This window comes from Siphateles boraxobius, unplaced genomic scaffold (assembly GCF_051911475.1).
Source record: "Siphateles boraxobius isolate OS27281-9 unplaced genomic scaffold, OSU_SipBor_1 47, whole genome shotgun sequence".
NCBI lineage: Eukaryota > Metazoa > Chordata > Actinopteri > Cypriniformes > Leuciscidae > Siphateles > Siphateles boraxobius.
The window spans coordinates 3,258,951-3,279,371 of record NW_027509108.1 but is presented as its reverse complement, the minus strand read 5'-3'; the positions used below and the strand labels follow the sequence as shown (position 1 = coordinate 3,279,371).

Sequence of the window (20,421 nt, the reverse complement as noted above, 5' to 3'; positions counted from 1 at the left end):
ACTCCTCCGGTCTATGGACGAGGCTGGCCCGGACCCTGAGGCTTTTCGGGACCTTCGGAGCGCCACAGACCTGGCCCTGAGAGCTACTAAGGCCACAGCGCAGGCTATCGGGAGGAATATGGCGAGTTTGGTCGTGCTCGAGCGCCACCTCTGGCTTACCCTCACTGACATTAAGGACGCGGAGAGAACAAAGTTCCTCGACGCCCCAGTATCCAGCACCGGCCTCTTCGGCCCGGCAGTGAAGGGGTTCTCAGAAAGATACACCGAGGCACAGAAAGCGTCCCAGGCCATGCGTCACTTCCTGCCTAAGCGCTCTAGCTCGGCGTCAAGTGCTCACAAGCTAGCCCCGCCGACGCCTCGGCCAACAAAGCCCACGAAGCAGGCCTCTCAGCCCCGCCCTGCGGCTGATGCCCAGCGCCAGCCGAGAGCAACCAAGCGCTTCCCGCTTCCCCGACGCCAAGGCCCCAGACCAAGCGCCGCGCCTCACACAGCGCCGCCAAAGTCGTCCTAGCATGCAGGGGAAAGAGAGAGGGCACGGGTCCCGCACTCGCCGGACCACCCTCGAAGAAGTCAACAAAACTTCCCACAGCCCCTTGTTCACTTCAGGTGGCTGGGGATTTTATTACTGCAAACAGGCCCGCAACAGTAAGCGCGTTCTTGCAAACAAACGCCGTTTTCACGGCGACCCATATAAAGCACAAAAAGAGTATGTTTCACAAACACAACACGTGGGTTCACGGTCCCCCTTCATCAGGCGGCCCCTCCCCCGTTATAATACTGCCTTCCCTACACGCAAATGCTTGTACAGTCAGTCCAATACTCAATGTGTGCACAAATCACAATATAAGGGTATCAGGTCCCCCTTCACTAGGCGGCCCCTCCCCTGTTGTAACACTGACTTCCCCACACGCGAATGCTTGTACAGTCAGTCCAATACTCAATTTATGCACAAATCACATGATAAGGGTATCCGGTCCCCCTACATTAGGCGACCAGCCCCAGTCAGTGTGTCAAGCCCTAGCCACACGTGTTCTAGCCTGGCAAGCTATCCCCGGTGTGTCGAGTTGGGTCATAAACACTATAAAGCGAGGTTACTCGCTCCAATTCGCTCGCAGACCCCCGAAATTTCAGGCGGTTCTCGAGACTTCGGTGAGAAGCAACGTGGGTCACGTGCTTCGCACCGAAGTACAGAATCTATTAGCAAAAGGGGCGATAGAATTAATCCCCCCCCGCGCTAAAACACATGGGTTTTTACAGCCGCTATTTTCTGATTCCGAAAAAAGACGGCGGTCTCAGACCCATTCTAGATTTGAGACATTTGAACAAAGCTCTCATGAGACGGCCGTTCAAAATGTTAACTATCAAACATATCCTCGCGCAAGTGCGCACGGGGGATTGGTTTGTCACAATGGATCTGAAAGACGCTTACTTTCACATTCAGATAAACCCTCGTCACAGGCCATTCTTGAGATTCGCCTTCGAGGGCCAAGCTTATCAATACACCGTTCTGCCGTTCGGTCTATCGTTAGCACCCCGTACATTCACGAAGTGTGTGGATGCAGCGCTTTCTCCTCTGAGACATCAGGGAGTGCGTGTGTTAAATTATCTCGACGACTGGCTGGTGCTGGCACAGTCGAGAACCGAGCTATTAGCTCACAGGGATTTGATTCTCAGCCATCTAAAATGCCTGGGTTTCACAATCAATGTTTCAAAAAGCAAACTAACCCCCAGCCAGAGTGTGATCTTTCTGGGTACAGTTTTAGACTCGAGAGCGATGACAGCGCGACTCACACCAGAGCGCGCGCTCTCAGTGCGAGCGCTTACAGGCACTTTCAGAGCGCGCGAGCACGCGCCACTGAAGAAATTTCAGAAACTGCTTGGTCTCATGGCAGCAGCATCGCCAGTACTCCGCTTGGGTTTACTGCGCATGCGCCCGCTGCAGCATTGGCTGAAACGACGTGTGCCAACTCACGCATGGCAGTCAGGCAACTTGCGCGTTATGGTAAATCACGGTTGTTTAAGAACCCTGATTCCCTGGCGAGCGCAGAACTGGTACCACGAGGGGGTGACAATGGGAACAATTTCCAGAAGGAAAATGGTTCTTACAGATGCGTCCAACCTGGGTTGGGGAGCGCTGCACGAGGGCATGCCTGCATCCGGCCTCTGGTCGAGCACGGAGCAGAGCTTACATATCAACTGTCTGGAGATGAAAGCAGTTGGATTGGCCCTGAAAGCATTTCTGTCGAACCTCAGGGGTCACCACGTTTTAGTCCGCACAGACAATATATCAGTGGTGGCCTACATAAATCGCCAGGGGGGCATCAGGTCAGGAAACCTGCATGCGATGGCGAGAGACCTCCTCTTATGGGCACAAATCAACCTGAGCTCTCTGAGAGCAGCGCATATACCGGGCATCCAGAATGTGGGCGCGGATATGCTTTCACGGGGCAACACTCCCCTCGGCGAGTGGTCCCTGAACCCACAGACGGTCAGTCTGATATGGAAGGTGTTTGGCGAGGCCGAAGTCGACCTGTTCGCCTCGAGAATCAACACCCACTGCAAATTGTTCATCTCGAAGGACAGGGACGCGCTGGCCCATGTCTGGCCCAACCGTCCCCTTTATGCCTTTCCCCCCGTCTCGATGATTCCACAAGTCATCAAACGGGTCAGAGAGAGCGGGTGCCCAGTCCTTCTGGTGGCCCCTCTCTGGAAAACCAGACCGTGGTTCCCGGAACTGGTTCAGTTATCGGACACAATCCCATGGCCTGTCCCACTGAGGAAAGACCTCCTCACACAGGCGAACGGGACATTGTGGCATCCGAGACCCGATTTATGGGCCCTCCATGTGTGGCCCCTCAACGGGTACCCAAAGACCTTCCTGAGAAGGTCTTAAGCACTATATCTGAAGCCAGGGCCCCGTCGACTCGGCGCCTTTACGCTTCGAAATGGTCAGGTTTTTCCAGCTGGTGCTCGAAAAATCAGGCTGACCCAGAGTCATGTGAGATATCTGTAGTTCTCTCATTCTTACAGGAGCTGCTGGATGCGGGTCGCTCCCCGTCCACGCTCAAAGTGTATGTGGCAGCCATAGCAGCACATCATGTTCTGGTGGCTGGCCAGTCACTAGGAAGAAACGACCTGGTCGTCAGATTCCTTAAAGGTGCTAGGAGAATGAACCCCTCCAGACCTCCATCTGTGCCATCTTGGGACCTCTCCACGGTCCTGGGGGCTCTGAAAGGTCCACCTTTCGAACCGCTCCAATCGGTTGATCTAAAACCCCTCTCGCTGAAGACCGCTCTCCTTATGGCTTTGGCATCTATCAAGCAAGTGGGAGATCTGCAGGCACTCTCTGTGAGCCCTGCATGTTTGGAGTGGGGTCCAGATGACTCCAGAGTCGTCCTCAAGCCCAGACATGGTTACGTTCCTAAAGTGCTCTCAACACCGTTCAGAGCACAGGTGGTGACGTTATCAGCCCTCCCTCCTTCTGCAGAGGATGGAGAGGTTAATCTTCTCTGCCCTGTCAGAGCGCTGACAATCTATCTGGAGCGTTCTGCGTCTTTTAGACAATCAGAACAGCTTTTTGTCTGCTTTGGTGGTAGATCCAAGGGGGATCCAGTCACTAAGCAAAGACTGTCTAGATGGATAGTGGATGCTATTTCTATGGCTTATACCGCAGCGGGTCAAGTTTGCCCTATAGGCGTCAAGGCCCATTCAACCAGAGGTATGGCCTCGTCATGGGCTTGGTCATCTGGCATTCCCATTAGTGATATTTGTGATGCGGCCGGCTGGTCCTCGCCTTCCACATTTATGAGTTTTTATAATATGGAAGTGCCTTCCCTGCAGGCGAAGGTGCTTTCGGTATGATTAAGACCCGTTGGTGGCCGGTCTTGTCATATATTACTGTGCACAATCACATTCACATATATACATGAAACCCGCTGCTGGCCGGTTGTAGTTCATACATAAACCCGCTGTGGCTGGTTATATTTATATATATATAAACCCGCTTTTGGCCGGTTATATGACATATATAAAACCCGCTTTGGCCGGTTATATGACATATATAAATTCCATACATATATAAAACCCGCTTCGGCCGGTTATATTCCATAACAGATATCAACCCGCTTTAGCTGGTTAAGATTTCATATATAAACCCACTTGACTGGGTATATGTTCGTATACTAATAACCCCGACAGAGTCTGGGTTCATTGGTGTAGTATATTGGGTATTTCTACTGATGTATACTACTGAGACCTGACGTTGTCTGGTCTATTTTTACATAAATTATGCGGTTATGGCTTGTTCTGTACGCTCAGGGGTCCTGAGTTGCAGTGACAGCCAGTTACTCAGTGCAGCGTTTTGCATGGCGTCCCCACTGCGTATAGCTACGCAATACGAAGTGACCGTTCGAAAGGGAACTACTCGGTTACTCACGTAACCTCAGTTCCCTGAGTTAGGGAACGAGTATTGCGTAGCCAGCCGCACTATGGTAACATGGCAAGTTGTCGCTTCAGTCGTTAAACCTGCTATAATGGCGAATTCGGGGGCTATTATAGACTGAGGTCACGCCCCCTTGGAGGGCTCTGACGTGTATGACGCAGAGTGTTCTCATTGGTCGTACGACAGAGGCGCCCGCGCCATTGGATGTGCAGTTGCCGCAGCGCAGCCTATGAGCGAGCCAGACGCTCATGTTCTAGCTGTGCAGCTGCAAATGCGCTTTACATAAAGGCTTCAGTAAATCGAGGAAAAGGAGTTTCCCCCTCTGGGTATAGCTACGCAATACTCGTTCCCTAACTCAGGGAACTGAGGTTACGTGAGTAACCGAGTAGTTTTTACACATGAATATAATCATTCACACACAAGCTGATCGAGATTCAATGTCTGAAAATCAGTAAAAACACAGTCATGTTTCAGTGTCATCACAGTGTTGAGCAAGAAATAAAATCTGATTGTGTTTCAATGGATCTGCGAGCACAATTACTACTGTAAACCTTGAGTTCAATAAATACGCATAATCATCAGTTTCTGCTGACTCACCTGATCATAAATCACTGGATTAAACACAACAATGGTGGACGACAGCAGACCTGAGCAATAGATCAACATTAGTCTTTCTTAGATACTCACTTCTTCAGTTTTATTATAGTTCATAATTATAACATCCTTTCATTAAGTTCTTATGTATGTCATCACAAACCCAACCAAGAATTTAGTGTAAAATATTACCTTTATTCTTCTTTTTCTTCCGCACAGCCACTATAACCAGAGGAACTGCTATCAGGAGTAAAACTAAAGCCTCCGCAGTGACGATAATCACAAATGAACCTGGAAAACACAAGAGAGAAACACTGTCTGAAATACAGTAAAAAAAAAAAAAAAGAAAGAGAATATCAAAAAAATCCTGAATATAAACTGAATAATAACAGGCATATTGGGGATAACTGAAATTCATGTTACTATGACAACTGCCTGTCAGAATTTTCATTTTCAATGATTGCATCCACTTATTTGTATGTGCATTTTGGGATATCAAATAAAAAAACACTGGATGGAAACGGCAAGATAAACATGAATTCTAAAAATGTGCATAAAAATATGCGGCCAATTGAGACTTTCAGGAGACAAAAATGGGATGATGGGACACAAAAAAACTGGATTAACCAGCAGAACGATCTCGTTGCACAGCATCTGAAATGTTATTTTGCTCATTCTTCGTGTCGCTGGATGGAAACGGTGCTTTATTCGCAAACATTTTATGAGATAGGCCTATTCCAATTTGCGCATACGTTAAATTTGCAACTTTGGATGGAAACATGATGTGGAAAGACATTTGCCATGACAACGTCAGTCAGACCTTTGACCTCCTGTTGCGGTGAGGAGAGAGACGGACGGAGAGATGTGGAGAGATGTTCACCTGTGTCCAGTCAAGAAATAACCAGAGATTAAGTCAAGTCAACTCACCTTTATTTATACAGCGCTTTTTACAATACAGATTGTTTCAAAGCAGCTTTGTAGAGATAACAGGAAAATAATGTTATAATAATATTGTTAAATATAAAATTAAATGTCCCCCATAAAGCATGTTAAAGGCTGAAGAGATGTTGAGCAGAAAGAGATGAAGAGACCTGTGGAGGAGATCTGATGATCTGTTGATCTGATGATCATCTCTGACTCACTTCTGACTGAAAATGAGCTGATTGTTGAAACCTCAGTGATCTTATTATCTGAAGGAGGAACAAAAAAAGATTGTCCTGAATTTGGTTATTTCATTTATATATTAGCACACTCATCTGAAAATGGCATTTAATGAATTACGCAGTACATCAATCTTTATATAATAATTTGAAACTGCTGATCTACATTTCTGTCAGAATAAACAGCTGAACTGATAAAACTGTCGGTGACGGGATCGTGATTGAGTGTAAAGATGTGTCACGGATAATCACCGAATATCATGAGATAATTGTCAAACAATTCAAAAATCACATTTCTCAATTCTTCATGACTTGATCTCTCCCTCTTTAACCAGCAACACACTCTCTGAATACACATCAATATCATGAATCTTTCCTTTGTACTTTTGCCAGGTAAATAAAGTTGAAACAGAATTAACAATTCACAGATCCCTGATTTTATTGCATTTTACAAAATGATCCAACTTTTCTGGGTTTAATGACTTGATCTCTCACTCTCAGCTTGTTTCCATGCAGTTCATTTCTGCTATTAACAAATGTAATCACTTACCATGTTTAACCAGCAACATAATCTCTGAATATTTATCAGTCAAAGGCAAACTCCTCTCCACAACACACCAGTATTTTCCTTCATCCTCTGTTCTCAGATCAGTGATGGTGACGGTGAAAACTCTGGCCGTCGTGTCGTCAGTCAGAGAGAATCTCTTGTGTTTATCTGGAGATCCTGATTTAACCATGATGTATGTATTTCCTCCATAGCTACACTCCCCTTTACAAAAATACTTTGAATATGTTTCATATCCAGACTCATATGAGCATCTGATCTCAACTCTCTGTCCTCTGTATCCAGTAATTGTCTGTGAAGCTCCGACAACAACAGCTGAAAACACACATATCATTATATAGAGCTGTTATGTGTGAGAAAGAGACATAAGCAGGCCAGAATAATAACTTACAAATATCATCCATATGAGTCTGATGATCATGTGATAAAGAGGAAGAACAAGAGAAGATGTCAAACTCTGTGTAAAAGAGCTGAGAGTCTCAAACTCACCTGTACAGATGCTGGAAAACAGCAGCAGGACGTCCAACATGATGAAATATGACAAGCGTTTCGCTTCAATAAAAGAACAAATTCTGTGTGACAAACGTTACTGTCGTTCTCTTCCGTACTGAGAGAATAATGTGGCATCAGCAACTGAAATATACATTTCCTTCCCCTTCTGTATCTCTAACCACATCCAGCTCTACAAGACATCAGTAATGATTCACCAAACTTTATTAAATATATAATCAGTGTTTTACTCTGTGAGGAAGGGATGATCCACTTCATTATAAGAGGGAAGGAGTATCTGTGACATTTACAGTGTGTAAATATGAGTGTTTTACACAGCGTTCCAGTGAACAACTCTAGGACATATTAAATAGAAAAATGATGAGATCAAAATAAAATATGATGGTAATATTGTTGTTGTATGTGTTAAATGAAGGCATATTCATGTAAAATACACAATATAAATGTAATTGTTTTACACACATGATTATCAGTACTTTAGTAACAGTACTACTTCTCCAGTATCAGTTCTCTTGTTGTGTTCATTGTCATAAGAAAGAAGAGTCTTACACTTGTAGTCCAGCCAGCAGTTCAGATCACACTGATTCCCTCACACACACACACACACACACACACACACACACACACACACACACACACACACACACACACACACACACACACACACACACACACACACAATAGGATTTTCCTGTAGGTTTTTGGATTATCGCAAAAAAACAACCTCTGTGATCAACAAAAGTTCATGATACATGTTTATTCCATCAAGATAATTTCCACAGATGAACACAACTTTTATGAATTTTGAAGCCTAAATGCAGTTGCTAGAAGTGAAAAGCTAAAGGTCGGCTATAAACGAACTACATCACGGTCACATGACTCATCACTAAGCTTCTGACAACTCTTTCAGTTTTTATCTAGAAACATTCTACCTGAAAGTTTGAGACTTGTCGACTTGTCCTTGGTAAAAAAAAAAAAAAAAAAAAGAGAAACATTATCCTACATTATCTATCTACACACACACACAAATAAACTGGGCTTGGTCGGTTGTTCTAGGTATGTAAAAAAAAATGTTTACACTTCTGGTCTTCGGGGTCAATATGACCCCACATTGAAATGAATGTGAAAATTTTTCATTTGTCAAAAAAAAATCAATACATTCAGATTAAATCTAAAAATTTCCATACCGCATTAAAGTCCTGGTACTAGAGCACAAATGCAATGTGGAACAAACATGATCACTTGCACACACACACGTGCATGTGCACACACACACACACACACACACACACACACACACACACACACACACACACACACACACACACACACACACACACACACACACACACACACACACACACACACACAGGTGTGACTCCAATAGAAAGCATTTTTATTGAAATTGGCAAATAAAATCAATAATTCCAGCATAAATCTGAAAATTTTCACACATAAATGAAGGCCTGGTACTAGATCACTAATACAATGTGGAAAGAACATTATCACACACACATGTGCGCCCACACACACACACAGACACAAATACACACACGGATAGAGAGAGGTGTGACTGCAATAGAGGGCATGTTTATAGAAATTGGGAAATAAAATAAATTTCTGTATAAATCTAAAAATGTTCCCACATAAACGAAGGTATGGTATGAGAGCACAAATGCAATATGGAAAGAACATGACTACACACAGATCACACACACACAGAGAGACACACACAAACAAACCGGCGTGACAGAGAGAGAGCATTTTTATAGAAACTGGGAAATAAAATCAATAATTCCAGCATGAATCTAAAAATCTTCACACATAAATGAAGGCCTGGCATTAGGGAAAAAAACAATGTGGAATGAGCATGATTACACACACACACACACACACACACACACGTGCACGTGCGCACACACACACATGCGCGCGCACAAACACACAGACACACAGGTGTGTTCACTCCTGTTCATATCCGCCTATAGGCGTTTTTTTTTTGTTTGTTTTTTTTACTTTTTAAAAATTTATTTCTTATTCTAAAGTTAATAATTTTATACATTTTGATTATTGAAATAATAAGTATTTGCAATCAAGTATTTTCTTTTAGTGGCAACCTATGTGGCATTATTGCAAATTTATATAGCATTATTGCAATAACAAGATACTTCATAAGACCTCAAACAGCAAAAAAAATAATTCTAAACGTTGACAAAATACTGATTTAGTGTATTTTAAAACGTTTAAATATATATATTCATAACAAAAGCTGTTATGAAAGCAGCACGTCACATGCAGAAACATGAATGGATCTCTATGGCGCCTCTGCTGGAAGTATATGGTCATTACACTTTCAGGCTAAAAATATATTATCTACAAAAAAACATCTAACCAGCAGAATTATGCATCTAACACCTAGATCAATATCCAGATACAACTCCTAATTACATTTGATCATCATTAATGTTTTTTTTTTCATAAAAATGTGATATTTCATATGTATGCTAATGGTGTAGTTGAGGATTTCTGCAGTAAATGGGTAAAAAAGTACTTCATATCTCCCAAAACACAGCATTAATTAATAGATGAGAAGTAAACCAAAAAAAAGATATATTATTTGTATGATTAAAAATTTATATTTTTTGTACAATTACTCTAAAAATTGTTGGGGTCATATGGACCAGAAGTGTAAACAGGAAACGAATACCATTTTAGAGTTAAAAGAGCTCATTTATAAGCATAACACCGTGTCCTAACCAGAGGCGATGTGATAAGATTCAAGCGACAAATAATTTGTCTGTCCACACTAGAAGCGACGCGACTGCGAGATGCGTCAAAATCAATCAAAACCCACAGCCAATCAGAACAGCGTGTGGGCGGAGTCAACACAGCGCCACCTAGTGTTGGCCAATAATGGAAAGTTTATATTTTTGTCTATAACTTCAGAATAGTTTGACCTTCAATAGTTTAATATCAAGCTGAATGACTTTCCCATGTTGGCCATTTATAATTTTGTAATAACATGCTGTATTTTATGAACGCAATAGGATATTATTACGAAACTTGGTTTGTGTGATCAGCACCATGTCCTGAAGGAGCCTGACAGATATAAAAGAGCTGTGTAGTGTTAAAACTACTTCCTTTTGCACTTAAACTCATAAAATCATGGTGTTGCTCTGTTTCTCCGTGACATGCTTCCTTAGACACTAATTTTGCCTCTTTTGTGTATTGCCTCATAATCGCTGCTTGTTGCCATATTTTACATTTTTAATGAACTGTTGATGAGGTGTACCAAAGAATGTTGAATTTTGTGTCATTTTTACATTTTATTTACATTATTTTGATCATTGTTAGTAACATTTCTGGTAAGTAATATTAAACACTTTATAAACTGATAATAGTAAAAAAAAATGTCTCAAAACAAAAGTCCAGATTCAGTGTAAGAAATTTAGATTTTATCAATTTTTTATTTTCACTTGGAACATCAGCCTCAATGTCTGTGGACAGTGTTTTTCATTTATGGTTTTTATTTATCACTGAATATATCTGACCCTCGTTTGTTGTGACGTTATGCGGATGCGTTGTGATGTTTTGTGGATGTGTTGCTGTTACGTAGATCAGTTCTGTCCCGCTGTCCTGTGTTGCTTCAGGAGACTTTATACTGGCATAGCAATCACCGGCTGTATCTGTCATCTGATTGGTTGAGTGGGTGTGACTGTGGTTTGAATCAGGCTGCTGATTGGTTACTGTAGCGTAAACAGTAGAGACTTCTGTACAGTTGTTGAGGTGTGATGCAGGCGTCTGATTGGATGAAGATGAAGGCGTCTGATTGGATGATGTTACCGCGCCGATGTCTGTGTTTGGAATCTCATCATACATGCGGTCAGTCTGACAAACAACACATACATCAATAATTTACTAGTTTATATAGATAATTCTGTGTTTTGATCAAAACATAATAATTTAACATGTATTTCTGATCTTGTACAGGTAAAGATTTGAACACACACCTCAGGATTGTGCTGCACTTTTTGCTGAAATAAAGCTGAATGGAGCATGAATAAAGAAAAAAAGACCAAGTCAAATTAATTCAAACAATAAAAACAGAACTTTAAAACCACAAACAAACCGTTACCTGTCCCAGATTTCCTCTTCTTCCTCTTCTTCAGGATGATGAAGGTTCCAGAACACAGAGTCAGAACCAGCAGAACCGAACCCAGACCGCCAGCAACAGAAGCCAGATCTGAACAACGACACAGAGCTGATTCTGATTACACTGCAGGCAAAAGTGGCCCAAATCCGATTTTTTGGGGGGTCAAGTGACCAGGTCAGACTTCTTCAGAGATAGTGTGAACACTCAAATCTTGTATCATATGGTCCTGAATCAGACCCAGATCGGATTTTTTTTCAATGCGTCCGCAGTGTGAACAACCAAGGCGGATTTGATGCGACTTTTACGTCAATCTACATCGACATTTGTCACAATTATGCGCCGGCGAGTTAGCACTAGACACAACAGACACCGACAGTAACATTAAAAACTTGACTAGATATGGAGAACAGTGATGGAGCGAGTCAATGGAGGGAGAGTGAGGTGTTAGACCTAATTAATATATGGAGAGATACTTCAATTCAAGCTAAACTAGAAGGATCCTACTGTAACCGCTCCGTTTTTGAAAAAATAGCACACGAAATGGAGGAACGGGGACACAGGAGAACGTGGCTAGAGTGCCAAAGGAAGGTGAAGAGTCTTAAAAGTAAATTTAAAGAAGCAAATGATTTTAACAACCGAAGCGGTCAGGGTCGCATCACCTGCCCATTTTACAACGAGATTAGCCGTGTTATGGGCGTTAAACCCAGCTGTCAGCCGTTGGAGCTGCTGGATAGCTACGAAGCAGGTGAAGTGGAGCCTGAAACGCCGAGGAGTTATAGATGTCGAAACAGGTACGTTTTCAGTCTTGACATACATAGCCTATGCATATACTGTAGAAAGAGACTAGAAAGTTGAGGTGTTTGTTATAGGAAAATTATGTTCACAGAATAAACGAGCCAGTCAGCTGCTCCCAGTTTGCTTTGCACAACTCTGAAAACCCACCAGAGAAGCAGAGTACCCTTTACATGACTATCGCTCCAAACACTCATGAAAGTGTGTATCTATACCACAAATTTAATTTCTTGTAGGCTACCATTTAAACGCCGTTTTATTTTTTTTTATTTTTTGCGTGCATATGCTACACACTGTAAATCCCTTGGTTAGGATTAGGGGTGTGGAGTGCGTGCATACACGCAATAAAATGCGTATGCACGCGAAAAATGCGTATCATATAAACGCAAAAACAAATCATGGCGTATAAATGGCAGAAATCGTGCACACAGAAGACCTAGCAATGCCAAACAGGTTACCCATCGTGCGGTAACTGACCCCCGTTGCCAGCCAATACAGCCCAACTCCTAAACGTTTCCGCACGGAGATGTGTCGGCTAAATTGAGTGTCCTGCCGTAGGAGTCTTGAGGAGAGGCGCTGACAAAGATAATCAAAAGCTGCCCTCGACATCCTAAAGTTTTCAAAAAACATCGTCTCAGTGAAACTATTAACATCACATTCCCACCACTCCTGGCTTCGTCTACGCATCCACACAGACCTCTGTATTGAATCTGCAGCCATAAACCCACAAAAGGCCAAAATAGCCAATTTTGCTTTCTTTCTCTTCGTTCTTCTCCTCCTCAGCACCTGCTCATTCATTTTACGGCTTCATTTACTTCAAATTACACAGACATTTAGAAATAAAAGCGAAAATGCTTACTTCCTCCATAACCACACGACCATTAGTACAACAGCGAGCTGCAACAATGATGTCATTGTTATTGTTCTTTTGCGCATGCGGGTTAGTTTGAAACATGCAAACAGTTCACACTGGAATCAGATATAGGCCACATTTTAAAAGGTAATGTGAACAGCCAAACCAAAAATCGTATCGAAGCAAAAAATCTGAATTGAGCATTAAGACTTGCGGTGTGAACGGGGCCAAACGGGCCGTAGTTATGTGATTAATAACATTCTTGTCATTGATATAAATAATTTGTATTATAGTACTATAGAATAGTGTAATAGTGTATATTATATTGTGTAACTGAAATTAAACTGCAATGGTAAACCTCAACTCTTCAGAAGGAAACGCTGGTTGATGTCAAAGCATGTTAACCACACGAGTACGTGCCTCGACAAATGTTCAAACCAATTTCCTTTCTCCAAAATGAGCTTATTCTATGTGATCAGAGAGTTGCATTGTGGGTAGTGTAGTTTGTGTGCTTACGAATGTTAGGCTGATAGAGTTGAACTGTAGTATTTCCTGTTGTTGTTCTTGTTGTTTCAGTTTCTGTTTGATGAGACACTGACAGAGAGAAACACCAGTGACTGTGAATGTGACGAACATGAACACATAAACTCTAAAGCTCTACATTCACACACAAACCATTCACATCATGTGAATATGAACATAAGTTGTATATTATTTTATTCATAACACTGATTACTCTCAACTGAAAACATTTTAATGTTCATTCTAAAGACACTCTTATCCAAAGCAACTAGTACATTTTTAATAACCGAGAGCAAACATCTGAGGACTGAACCTTCAGTCTTCAACAACTTTAACACATTTAATCTCAAAGGAATCATCTAACATATATGAATTCAAGTACATTTGGATGCACAATATTCAAGAATATATTCAGACAGATGAACTGACCTGATTGTGGATTCAGTTCTGTTGTACTGAAAGATGACGGTGTTTTTGAAAAAGTGCTGATGGTTGAAACCTCAGTGGTCTTATTATCTGAAGAGTCACAGGAAAGATCAACTTAAAACACTGACACTGAATTTATACATAATGCATACAATCTTTCATTTAACCTCTGTTTTAATCACTCTGTTTCTTGTTGTGCCAAAGACGTCCAGTAAAGTATTTCACACTCAACACACTGAAGTATAAGCAGACAATCAACTCAATAAAACTATACGAGTCCGCTTACAACCCCAAATCCAGAAAAGTTGGGAAATAAACTGCAATAAAATCACGAATCTGTGTTACTGAAGGAGAAAGCTATACATCAGTTCAGTGCAGAGATATCGGTGAGTTTGAGCTCGAGCTCTTCTCAGATCATCTACAACAGTGTAAGTGTGTGCTGTGGTCAGATGAGTCCATGTTTCAGCTTGTTTTTGGGGAAAGAAACTGAATTTGAGTTCTCAGTCCCATCCAGACTTTCATCAGTTAAAGGTGTAAAAGCAAACCTCTGTCCTGGAGCATCTGTGCAAACGGCAGGAGTGACTTACATGTGTGTGAAGGAACCAATGATGTGGAGACGTACAGTATACTGGGATTGTACAAAGACATTTAATGCCATCAAGATCCCATCTTTCCTGGGAACAAGACAATGCCAGGCCTCATTCTGCTCAAGCTAAACAGTGGATGTGCTCGACTGACTTTCATTGTTTGTATTTTTTCACACTATTGAAGTCAGTGTAATCCATCGACCGTTTTTGTTACTGATATTCTTTATATCTTGTTTTGAACAGAATAAAGTAATTAATTCAAGTTTGAAACAACTTGAGGGCGAGTAAATGATGACATATTCTTCATTTTTTTAGAGATTTTCTTTAAAGTTGTTCAGTGAAAACATTGGAAATCTTTCCTTTGTACTTTTGCCAGGTAAATAAAGTTGAAACAGAATTAAAAATTCACTGATCCCTGATTTTATTGCATTTTACAAAATGATCCATCTTTTCTGGGTTTGGGTTTGTACAAGATTAATGACTTGATCTCGCACTCTCAGCTTGTTTCCATGCAGTTCATTTCTGCTATTAACAAATGTAATCACTTACTCTCTTTAACCAGCAACATAATCTGTGAATAGACATCAATCCAAGGCGAACTCCTCTCCACAGCACACCAGTATTTTCCTGCATCCTCTGTTCTCAGATCAGTGATGGTGACGGTGAAAACTCTGGCCGTCGTGTAGTCAGTCAGAGAGAATCTCTCGTCTTTATCTGGAGATCCTGATTTAACCATGATGTTTCTATTTCCAATGTAACTACACTTCCCTTTACAAAAATACTTTGAATTTGTTTTATATCCAGATTCATATGAGCATCTGATCTCAACTCTCTGTCCTCTGTATCCAGTAATTGTCTGTGAAGCTCCGACAACAACAGCTGAAAACACACATATCATTATATAGAGCTGTTATGTGTGAGAAAGAGACATAAGCAGGCCAGAATAATAACTTACAAATATCATCCATATGAGTCTGATGATCATGTGATAAAGAGGAAGAACAAGAGAAGATGTCAAACTCTGTGTAAAAGAGCTGAGAGTCTCAAACTCACCTGTACAGATGCTGGAAAACAGCAGCAGGACGTCCAACATGATGAAATATGACAAGCGTTTCGCTTCAATAAAAGAACAAATTCTGTGTGACAAACGTTACTGTCGTTCTCTTCCGTACTGAGAGAATAATGTGGCATCAGCAACTGAAATATACATTTCCTTCCCCTTCTGTCTCTCTAACCACATCCAGCTCTACAAGACATCAGTAATGATTCACTAAACTTTATTAAATATATAATCAGTGTTTTACTCTGTGAGGAAGGGATGATCCACTTCATTATAAGAGGGAAGGAGTATCTGTGACATTTACAGTGTGTAAATATGAGTGTTTTACACAGCGTTCCGGTGAACAACTCTAGGACATATTAAAGGGTCATGAAACCCCCCTCTTTCAGCTCAAGTGTAGCTCACAATCTTTTTGAAAAATGCAACTTAAATGGGCGTGGATGGCTGTGAGAAGAAGGGAGGGAGTGTGTGTGGATGGCTGTGAGAAGAAGGGAGGGAGTGTGTGTGGATGGCTGTGAGAAGAAGGGAGGGAGTGTGTGTGGATGGCTGTGAGAAGAAGGTGTGTGTGGCACGGCAGGGGAGTGGGTGGGGGGAGGGGACTGTCATCAGCCAGTGGCCCATGCATATCGACTGTCACTAAAAATCAGTGGTAAAACGTGAGGAAATGCTAGATTTTTTTTTATAGCTAGCAAAGTTAAAGTCTAATGAAATACACTGACACTTTATTATTGTCCTTTCAAAAGTAACTGAATGCCCTTCTACATATATTAGCCTACAGTAATCGTAATTATATTTAAAACATATTAATGTACATGTCTAATTATAATGTCATCATTATAACATATACAGTTGTTTATATACACACTATAAATGCACTTATTTGAAAATAATTAATTTTCCGCTTAAAAAAAAACGTTCAGTGCATAGCCTAACCAATGCATAACCCCAATGACATATATTTAATTACACAAATTAAGCATACAATTGAGGTATTATCGAAATATTTCAAATTTTAATAACGATTGCTTATTTAACGAAAGGCAAGTAAAACGATCAGGGTTACATTTTAGACACACATACCTCTGAAGGAGTCTTTCGACAGAGTGTTTCGACAGGTGGAGTGTTTCGACAGGTGGAGTGTTTCGACAGGTGGAGTGTTTCGACAGGTGGAGTGTTTCGACAGGTGGAGTGTTTCGACAGGTGGAGTGTTTCAACAGGTGGAGTGTTTCGACAGGTGGAGAGTTTCGACAGGTGGAGTGTTTCGACGGAGTGTTTCGACAGGTGGAGTGTTTCGACGGAGTGTTTCGACGGAGTGTTTCGACGGAGTGTTTCGACAGTTGGAGTGTTTCGACAGGTGGAGTGTTTCAACAGGTGGAGTGTTTCGACAGGTGGAGAGTTTCGACAGGTGGAGTGTTTCGACAGGTGGAGTGTTTCGACAGGTGGAGTGTTTCGACAGGTGGAGTGTTTCGACGGAGTGTTTCGACGGAGTGCTTCGACAGGTGGAGTGTTTCGACGGAGTGTTTCGACGGAGTATTTCGACAGGTGGAGTGTTTCGACAGGTGGAGTGTTTCGACAGGCGGAGTGTTTCGACAGGCTGAGTGTTTTTCGACAGGCGACAGGTGGAGTGTTTCGACAGGCTGAGTGTTTTTCGACAGGCGACAGGTGGAGTGTTTCGATAGGTGGAGTGTTTCGACGGAGTGTTTCGACGGAGTGTTTCGAAAGGCGGAGTGTTTTGACAGGCGGAGTGTTTCGACAGGCGGAGTGTTTCGACAGGCGGAGTGTTTCGACAGGCGGAGTGTTTCGACAGGTGGAGTGTTTCGACAGGCGGAGTGTTTCGACAGGTGGAGTGTTTCGACAGGTGGAGTGTTTCAACAGGCGGAGTGTTTCGACAGGTGGAGTGTTTCGACAGGTGGAGTGTTTCAACAGGTGGAGTGTTTCGACAGGCGGAGTGTTTCGACAGGTGGAGTGTTTTGACAGGTGGAGTGTTTCGACAGGCGGAGTGTTTTGACAGGTGGAGTGTTTCGACAGAAGGAGTGTTTAGACAGGCGGAGTGTTTCGACAGGTGGACTGTTTCGACAGGTGGAGTGTTTCGACGGAGTGTTTCGACAGGTCGAGTGTTTCGACAGGTGGAGTGTTCCGTCAAGCGGAGTGTTTCGACAGGTGGAGTGTTTCGACAGGTGGAGTGTTTCGACAGGCGGAGTGTTTCGACGGAGTGTTTCGACAAGTGGAGTGTTTCGACAGGCGGAGTGTTTCGACAGGCGACAGGTGGAGTGTTTCGATAGGTGGAGTGTTTCGATAGGTGGAGTGTTTCGATAGGTGGAGTGTTTCGACAGGCGGAGTGTTTCGAAAGGCGGAGTGTTTCGACAGGTGGAGTGTTTCGACAGGCGGAGTGTTTCGACAGGTGGAGTGTTTCGACAGGCGCAGTGTTTCGACAGGCGGAGTGTTTCGACGGAGTGCTTCGACAGAGTGTTTCAACAGGTGGAGTGTTTTGACGGGTGGAGTGTTTCGATAGGTGGCGTGTTTCGACAGGCGCAGTGTTTCGACAGGCGCAGTGTTTCGACAGAGTGTTTCGACAGAGTGTTTCAACAGGTGGAGTGTTTTGACGGGTGGAGTGTTTCGACAGTTGGAGTGTTTCGACAGGCGCAGTGTTTCGACAGAGTGTTTCGACAGTTGGAGTGTTTCGACAGAGTGTTTCGACAGGCGGAGTGTTTCGACAGGTGGAGTGTTTCGACGGAGTGCTTCGACAGAGTGTTTCAACAGGTGGAGTGTTTTGACGGGTGGAGTGTTTCGATAGGTGGCGTGTTTCGTCGGGTGGAGTGTTTCGACAGGTGGACTGTTTCGACAGGTGGAGTGTTTCGACAGGTGGAGTGTTTCGACGGAGTGTTTCGACAGGTGGAGTGTTTCGACAGGTGGAGACTTTCGACAGAGTGTTTCGACAGCTGGAGTGTTTCGACAGGTGGAGTGTTTCGACAGGTGGAGTGTTTCGACAGAGTGTTTCGACAGGTGGAGTCTTTCGACGGAGTGTTTCGACCGGTGGACTGTTTCGACGGAGTGTTTCGACGGAGTGTTTCGACAGGTGGAGTGTTTTGACGGAGTGTTTCGACAGGTGGAGTGTTTCGACAGGTGGAGTGTTTCGACGGAGTGTTTCGACGGAGTGTTTCGACAAGTGGAGTGTTTCGACAGGTGGAGTGTTTCGACAGGTGGAGTGTTTCGACACGTGGAGTCTTTCGACAGAGTGTTTCGACAGGTGGAGTGTTTCGACAGGTGGAGTGTTTCGACAGGTGGAGTGTTTTGACGGAGTGTTTCGACAGGTGGAGTCTTTCGACAGGTGGAGTGTTTTGATGGAGTGTTTCGACAGGTGGAGTCTTTCGACGGAGTGTTTTGACAGGTGGACTGTTTCGACAGGCGGAGTGTTTCGACAGGTGGAGTGTTTCGACAGGTGGAGTGTTTCGACAGGTGGAGGGTTTCGACAGAGTGTTTCGACAGGCGGAGTGTTTTGACAGGCGGAGTGTTTCGACAGGCGGAGTGTTTCGACAGGCGGAGTGTTTCGACAGGCGGAGTGTTTCGACAGGTGGAGTGTTTCGATAGGTGGAGTGTTTCGACAGGCGGAGTGTTTCGACAGGTGGAGTGTTTTGACAGGCGGAGTGTTTCGACAGGTGGAGTGTTTCGACAGTTGGAGTGTTTCGACAGAGTGTTTCGACAGGGGGAGTGTTTCGACAGGTGGAGTGTTTCGACGGAGTGTTTCGACAGGGGGAGACTTTCGACAGAGTGTTTCGACAGCTGGAGTGTTTCGACAGGTGGAGTGTTTCAACAGGTGGAGTGTTTCGACAGAGTGTTTCGACAGGTGGAGTCTTTCGACGGAGTGTTTCGACCGGTGGACTGTTTCGACGGAGTGTTTTGACGGAGTGTTTCGACAGGTGGAGTGTTTTGACGGAGTGTTTCGACAGGTGGAGTGTTTCGACAGGTGGAGTGTTTCGACGGAGTGTTTCGACGGAGTGTTTCGACAAGTGGAGTGTTTCGACAGGTGGAGTGTTTCGACAGGTGGAGTGTTTCGACACGTGGAGTCTTTCGACAGAGTGTTTCGACAGGTGGAGTGTTTCGACAGGTGGAGTGTTTCGACAGGTGGAGTGTTTTGACGGAGTGTTTCGACAGGTGGAGTCTTTCGACAGGTGGAGTGTTTTGACGGAGTGTTTCGACAGGTGGAGTGTTTCGACAGTTGGAGTGTTTCGACAGAGTGTTTCGACAGGCGGAGTGTTTCGACAGGTGGAGTGTTTCGACAAGATGTTTCGACACAGTGTTTCGACAGGTGGAGTGTTTTGACCGGTGGAGTGTTTCGATAGGTGGAGTGTTTCGTCTGGTGGAGTGTTTCGACAGGTGGAGTGTTTCGACGGGTGGAGTGCTTCAACAGGTGGAGTGTTTCGACAGGTGGAGTGCTTCGACAGGTGGAGTGTTTCGACAGGTGGAGACTTTCGACAGAGTGTTTTGACAGGTGGAGTGTTTCGACAGGTGGAGTGTTTCGACAGGTGGAGTGTTTCGACAGGTGGAGGGTTTCGACAGAGTGTTTCGACAGGTGGACTGTTTCGACGGAGTGTTTCGACGGAGTGTTTCGACAGGTGGAGTGTGTTGAAGGAGTGTTTCGACCGGTGGACTGTTTCGACGGAGTGTTTCGACAGGTGGAGTGCTTCGACAGGTGGAGTGTTTCGACAGGTGGAGACTTTCGACAGAGTGTTTTGACAGGTGGAGTGTTTCGACAGGTGG

General features: G+C 43.6%; 2 protein-coding genes across 3 annotated transcripts in view; both read right to left on the bottom strand.

Moving 5' to 3' along the window:
* LOC143710510 (B-cell receptor CD22-like) overlaps positions 1–20,421 on the bottom strand; it is a 773,497-nt gene that overhangs the window by 41,759 nt on the left and 711,317 nt on the right. The window lies entirely within an intron of this gene.
* LOC143710441 (uncharacterized) lies at positions 8,013–15,785 on the bottom strand. 2 transcript variants are annotated; one of them, XM_077201397.1, is made up of 7 exons: positions 15,657–15,785; positions 15,153–15,482; positions 14,020–14,106; positions 13,585–13,662; positions 11,406–11,513; positions 11,281–11,315; positions 8,013–11,158 (listed from the first exon to the last, which is right to left on the bottom strand). In XM_077201397.1, exons 1-7 carry the CDS (start codon positions 15,694–15,696, stop codon positions 10,784–10,786), a joined length of 1,053 nt encoding a protein of 350 aa, XP_077057512.1. In that variant the 5' UTR covers positions 15,697–15,785; the 3' UTR covers positions 8,013–10,783. The 2 variants fall into 2 exon arrangements, with proteins under 2 accessions (XP_077057512.1, XP_077057513.1); XM_077201398.1 differs by lacking the exon at positions 13,585–13,662 and having other exon boundaries at positions 10,714–11,158; positions 14,008–14,106.

What these genes read in the sequence shown, in the direction of transcription:
- LOC143710441 (XM_077201397.1), bottom strand. Translation starts at nt 15,696, where the DNA reads ATGTTGGACGTCCTGCTGCTGTTTTCCAGCATCTGTACAG. An exon ending in TATGTTGCTGGTTAAAGAGA is followed by an intron (nt 14,107 to 15,152) that starts GTAAGTGATTAC and finishes GTGACTCTTCAG; the next exon opens with ATAATAAGACCACTGAGGTT. An exon ending in AAGTGCAGCACAATCCTGAG is followed by an intron (nt 11,159 to 11,280) that starts GTGTGTGTTCAA and finishes GTTGTTTGTCAG; the next exon opens with ACTGACCGCATGTATGATGA.